Source organism: Nelumbo lutea, chromosome 6, assembly GCF_056320005.1.
Source record: "Nelumbo lutea isolate HS-2025 chromosome 6, American lotus-T2T, whole genome shotgun sequence".
Taxonomy (NCBI): domain Eukaryota; kingdom Viridiplantae; phylum Streptophyta; class Magnoliopsida; order Proteales; family Nelumbonaceae; genus Nelumbo; species Nelumbo lutea.
Window position 1 is genome coordinate 18,109,561 of NC_142689.1, and position 6,936 is coordinate 18,116,496.

General features: G+C 37.4%; 1 protein-coding gene across 1 annotated transcript; it reads right to left on the reverse strand.

The window, feature by feature from the left end:
• Nucleotides 1–550: 550 nt before the first annotated feature.
• On the reverse strand, nt 551–2,247 carry LOC148847680 (uncharacterized). Its single transcript, XM_088948669.1, has one exon. It carries the CDS (start codon nt 1,279–1,281, stop codon nt 913–915), a length of 369 nt encoding a protein of 122 aa, XP_088804795.1. The 5' UTR covers nt 1,282–2,247; the 3' UTR covers nt 551–912.
• Between the last annotated feature and the right edge of the window lie 4,689 nt (nt 2,248–6,936).

Consider the following 6,936-nt stretch of genomic DNA (forward strand, 5'->3'; position numbering starts at 1 on the left):
GGGAGAGGCCAATAGCTTGCCTCAGTTGAAGCCTGACCCACAAATCTTAGTGGGTGCTTGGTTGGTGGATTCAATTTATAAAATCCATTTCCTCGTCAATTATTTTCAGGGGTCTGGAGAGGTTAATCATTGATTTCTCACCTCAAAAAAAGGTCTTTTGGTAGGTAGGGCTACTTCCATCTTTCAAAAATATTGGTTTTACTTATCTGACAAAAAAAAAAAAGAATCCCTCAGTCAACTATACAGAAGTTCATTGGTTTATAATTTTTTGAGATTTAATAAAATTAAGATGTTTGAATTGAGGTTGAATGAAGAATCAATCACAGTATAAAGTTATATAAACCATAGTGCTAGGCAATTCAAACTAGTGAGTTTAAAACTCAAATCAGACAACAGAACAGCTCAATCATGAAGGGGCAACTCTTTCATAAGCTGCACTTTCAGTGTGGCCCAACTCTCTTGGTCAAGTGCAGAAGTGCTTTAGAGAGAGAGAGAGAGAGAGAGACCCTAGACTGTTCAACTTCAACCCATTCCAGTTCTTAATCCAAACTTGAAAACCCTAATGTATTATATTATTCCTCATTTCCTTGAATCAAAATCCACGATAACAATGGAACAACATCACGCGAATTAACCCATTAATCAAATGAATCAAAGAAACGTGTTTGGATCCTCAGAACTATGGGATTGAAGGCTCTGGAACAAATCAATGTCAACACATGTAAGATCACACCCGTTCACATCCACCCAAGAAACCCATCAATCATTACTTGCGACTATTGTTCTTGGTTCAAGCAATCAAACACCAAAAAGTTAATTTGTTTTTTGTTTTCACCAACCCATCGCCGGAGTGTACAAGGAGAAGGAAATGAAGGATCGAGCGACAGTTGCTTTTACCGTTATTTATCGTTACTATTCCCGCTGTGAAGTCTGTGAAGGACTTCTCCAGAACCCGGTATTGTGGAACCTCTCCAACATTTCCTTCTCCAACTGCCTAACCTCTCTATCGTCAATCAGTTCAGAGTTCTCCGAATTATCGGCTACCAACGTTTCGAATGAAACGCGATGTATCTGCATCTCGGTTTCGTCGCGGCCGCAGGAGCACCGCCGCCGTTGCTTCAGCTTCTTGTGCTTCCTCAACGCTCTCCGGCATAGCCCAGTTGGTACCTTGTAGACGGCGAGGACAAGCAGGTTCACGAGACCGCATGGGCAGCAGCAGCATATTACAGCACAATCGGCAGCCGTCCTGCCGGCTATCTCTGCGCACCGGCCGTTCGGCATTGACGGAATGGAACAATGATTCGCTGAAAGAAGATAACGACTGTTCACCGGAGCCGGTGAAAGAGAGCGAAGATTGAACGAGAGACGCCACTTTTCAGTAGCGGAGGAAACAGAGATCTTCGGTTGCAGATGTTTCGAAATTCAAAAGAATATTAAAATAATAAAAGATTCAATCTTTACTTTCAAATACTTGTTTGTTTTCTTTCTTGTTTGCACGCTATTTCTTCGAATTCAGGCGGCAGAATAGTTCCCAAAAACCATCCAGATGCGCGAATGATTCTCCAATAATCCAATTCCCTTTAAAAAATTGCAACAGCAGAGAATCGCAAAAGAACCCTCCTTGATCCTGTAAAAATTTTCCCCAAGGGGTCTCCAAGAAACAAGACTTTCATAAATTTGAGAAGCCAATTTGAATCAAAGGAAAATACAATCAAACGACACGAATCTTATCGGATAAAGATCAGAAAATCGAAATATTAGGAATCAAAAAGAATCCTTCAGCGATAAGAAACCGCTTCCGTTACTGCAAGAGGGCAATCAAAACAAATTTTTCTTAGCCAGGTTTATAACTTTAATCATCACACTCCGGTGCGTTTATAACTTTCCAGTAGATTTTCGCCGGAAGTCTTGGACGATTGATCGGCCGAAGTTTTGATGGTTCGTCTGGCTACGTTTCTCTGCTCCGTCCTCCGAAGAAGACAAACCAAATGGAATCGAAGACGAATGGTCTCTTCATAAATGACAAAACCCCTCTTCCTCCAATAAAGGCACTCCACAAAGAGAGAGAGAGAGATTTTCTGAGAGTGAAGATTGGATTTTTGTGTGAATTATGAACGGAAGAAATTCGGATGGGAGATTTATCGAGAAATTGTTGGAAACTTGGAATTAAAAAAAAAAAAAAGAATAAAAGAAAGCCAGACAGCCAGCAGAACATGGAAATTCGTGTGGCAACCGAGAAAGGTTCTAGAAATACGGAGAGGATATACACAATGTAAGAAATATAGAAACTTTGCTTTTTATAATCGTTAAATTGGAACCTTTATAATTAAAAAGACATAAGGTTATAATCAAACGGCTGCAATCATAAAGTCCTATTTTAGATGGTAGGCCTGCTATAGAGAAGGGTCTGAAATTTCTTATTTCACGGAATTAAAAATGAGATAAAGGGGGGAGCGACAGATGAGCTGGCAGTGGACATTTGGGTCAGAATTCAGAAATTAAGAACTGATGTGACGTACTTCACCCCTGATGAGTAAGTGGATGGATCATGATGCCAAGTCTTTTCACTGCAGTTCCACGTGGAGCTTTTCTATTGGTTTCCTATTTTCTCTCATTTCCCGTTCTCTGTTGCTTTGACTGAACTGTTGAGATAAAGTGATACGGGAGCTGGATCGCACCCATCATCTGTTACGCAGCTTACGCCATGGTGGGCCCGGAGATTGTTTTGGATGGAGGGCTGGATTGTACACGAAGTATGGTGGGTCCCTACATTACACCTAGCCCTGACCATCTGATTAATTTTTCAATCGTTTTCTTTAGCCCTAACCATTTGATTGACCCTCTCTCTTGTAGATCACCTGCCAAAAGAGACAAGTTCCAACACCCTACCATCAACATTTGATATCGCATATTTTTCGCTATAAAACTGGGGCCCACCATAAAAGTGGGATCCGCCCTGAATGAGATGTGTGGTGTCAGATATATTGGTAGGATGTTGAAACGTATTTTGTTGGTACGTGATCAGAAAGTCTTCTTTTTAATTTGGCTTGGAGATCCAATAAAAAGTATGGTTTTCAAAAATGGATCGGATGGGAATGGATCCCGTTTTCCCCTAAAACCATTGATTTTGGTCCGCAAAACACTGAAGCGGCCGGTTAATCATTCAAACGATTTTGACTATTTTCCATTTTTTTTATTTTTTTGTCATAATGGTCCAATTGTTTGAACCGATAATCGGACCCCTGTTTGATTCATTTTTAAAAACCATGATAAAAACTCTAAAGCTTTTAAGAAGCAAATACTTGGGTTTTAATGGTTTAATTTTAATCTTGTTTTAGACCTGAGCCGGCGGTTTGGCCATGGTCAGCTTAGGCACTGCTGGCCTAGCTAGCTCATGATCGCCAACTTAAAAACACAAAAAGCATCACCTTAGGGGCTTGGTCCAACCATCTACATGCAATGATTAAAGTGTCAGTATCGAGTATCGTATCAAACAACTTGGATACATATACACTTTAAAAACTTATGGATATGGACAAAAAATATGAAAAACTTGGATACATTGGGAAACACATGCAAATTTCATAAATGCATTAATAACGCTAAATTTATGATAAAATAACCATGAATAATGTATAAATATATAAGAACTATATATTTAATTGTGCACATAAAAATATATTATAATTAATAGCAGAATGCACATATATCATACAATGCATTAATTAAGAGTGCAAGATGCACTTATTATATTTATGCTAATTATTATATCAATTATTTTCTATTTTATTATTTTTCTATTTTAACATTAGCAAAAAAGTTAACCAAATTTTAAATTCTCAAATATAAATTAATTATCATTTAATAATTTATACAAATATATAATTTTAAATTAAAATATATAAATTTGGTTAAATTTTCTAAGATATATATCACATGAAAATTCATAATTTTAAGTTATTAAAATAATTATTTCGTTATTAAAATTTTTAATTGTATAATTTTTTTAAATTAAAATCAATTTTTAATATAAATACAAATTAGTGGATTTGATAAATTCAATTTAATATTATATTCTTGAATATTTTGCAAACAGATTTTTATTTTTTGTAAATAATAAATATGTTGTCATTTAATGTAAACTAAAATATTAATTAATAATTATAAATAAATAAAATTTGTATGATATATATATCATGTGCAAATTTATAAATTTTAAGTAGTAAGACAATTATTCTACTATTAATATTTTATTTGTATAAATTTCTTGAGACTAAAATCATCTTTTGATGTAAATATATATTTTTTGGGTACTCTTTTTTATGTAAACATAGAATTGATAGATCATTTATTCTATTTATTTATAAAATACTAATTTTAAATATTATTTATTTTAGTTTTTAATTGGGGTTATTAAATATAAGTATTGATTATTTATTTGGATAGACATTAATAAAAATTGTGTTATTTTGTTAAATATCACAACGCATGGCATGGCCAAGTGGTTTGATGGAGAATTTAAGGCTTTCGGAGTCATGTATGTATCGACCGATACGTTGTGATACAGGCCGATACACACTCGTATCGGTCCGTCACACATAATTTACATGATACGTTTCCATTCATAGCATTATCCTATATCACTCTAATCTGATACTGATACAATAAACCCAAATGTATCATATCAATATTTAAATCTTTGTAGATGGTTCTAACTTCTAAGTGAAACATCCGCTTTAGAAAGGAGAAAGGATGGTTATCAAAACCACTAAGTTAAATATCCAAATGAGTGGATAAAATCACCAGGCACCCGATTTAAAGATTTTAACAAAATCCCAACCCGAATTCACCCAAATTGCACCCCTAGTTGAAACACATAAAAATTCTAATCTTAATGTATGGGAGATATAATGGATTAATTCTAAAGGCCAACTTCATGCCCCTAATGGCCCTCCAGCCAGTCAAAACTCCTCTTCGAGAATTAAAGATCTGATTGATCAGATTCACCAGAATTCAGGAAGATGGAGTAATCAAGATTTGAACTTAAACTCGAGGTTTTTAAAACCGGACTGGACAGGGGACCGTTTTGAGTCTGGTTCCCGGGTTGAATGGTCCGATTGTCTAGTTTGAATAGATGGCCCGTTCTGATAAAAGAATAAAAATATTAAAGAAAAACTTAAAAAAACATTCCCAGGTTGAATGGTTCAATGATTCAACTGACCGGGTCAATGATTCGCTGACCAAATTAACAATTTTTGGCCAAACAATGATTTTAACGTAAAACGGAACCGGTCACTGATTCCTGAATTTTCCGATCCGGTCCAGTTTTGAAAACATTGCTTAAACTTATCTCACGGGGATATTATGGATATTCTTAACATTCACATATTTGATCATTTTCATGAAGAGAGATTTGTTTGCAATGGGCACCCAAATGGTTAGTTTTCAGTTTGTCAATTTTATCTAAAAGCGTGGAAGGAGGCCAATACTTCAATGGATTCTGATATTTTAATCTGGATTAGGAAGGTTTGGAAGCTACAACCTTTTCTCCTTGATTTGAACTTTTTCTTCGGAGACTCATAAGGGGCTTTATTTTAACCAACATCCGCTTGAGTTTAGTTGATACAAAAATGCATTTTTTTTTTTTTTTGTGACTGTTCGGAAGTCCTTGGATTTTTTTTGTCCCTCACTCCATCTTGAAAAAGTGTAATGTGGGGCGTGCTGACCCAACACAGCCCACTTTTGCGGGTCATCCACACTATAATAGGCCATGTCATGCCGGCAGATAGGCCTTGGTGGGCCATGCTTTTTCGACATGAATCCCTAAGAGGGGAGCCCAGCATGGACAGTTAAAATAAATTAACAAGATAGAGAAGAAATTGAAAAAAATCTTAAAATTTTATTCTATATGAATTTTGATGTATAAATTTTATTGTTATAAAACAATATATGAATTTATATGAATTTTTCAAAAATATGCAGTGATACTGTTCATCGTCTTCCTCTGCCCTTCCTATTCATGCCGGCCATTTCAACAGGTCAATGGACAGTAACACTGTTCACTGTGAGGTGATAATGAAAAGTAAAGAGTGAAGACTAAAGAGTACTCAGGTTGGCAGCGGCCAGCGGGTGAGTGCAAAGAAAGTGAAGATGGTTCACGTCGTCATGGTCTCCTTCCCGGGCCAAGGGCATGTCAATCCCCTGCTAAGGTTTCAGGTCTCTTGGTCACCTTTTCTACCACTGAATGTCTGAATCCATAGGCCACATGATGAAAAAAGCCACCAACATCCCCGGCACAAGTAGCGCAACACCCATAGGCCAAGGGCAGCTCAGATTCGAATTCTTCTCTGACGGATGGCCTGCTGACGACGACTCCAAACGCCAAGACATAGACGGCCTGCTGCATCAACTTGAGACCGTCGGAAAAGACTCCTCACTTGTCTTGTAAAGAAACAGGTTGAAGAGGGTCGACCCGTTTCTTGTCTCATAAATAATGCTTTTGTACCGTGGGCGTTGGACGTGGCCACCGATTTCGGCATCCCTTGTGCCGTTTTATGGGTTCAATCCTGTGCTGTCTTCTCTACTTATTACCATTATTTCCATCGTTTGGCTCGCTTCCCATCCGCAGATGAATCCCATCTTCCTGTCCATCTACCTGGGTTGCCAATATAAAGGGTTTCTATGGTCTGCCAGTTTCTGAATCAGCTAACACCCGAGATTGAACCAGACTACTGCCGCTGGAGATGAGCGGTCTAAGCGACCTTGCAATCGGACTCATCGTGGCATTCGCCCTCGCCTTGGTTGCTGTGATAGTTCAGATCCTTTTGCCAACCCTTCCAAGGAGCTGCTCTATTTCTTCTGTTGGAAGAACCAGACTCGCATAGAGCCTACCGTATTTCCGACTTTTCGAGCCTCCGGCGGCTGGCATGAATAGAA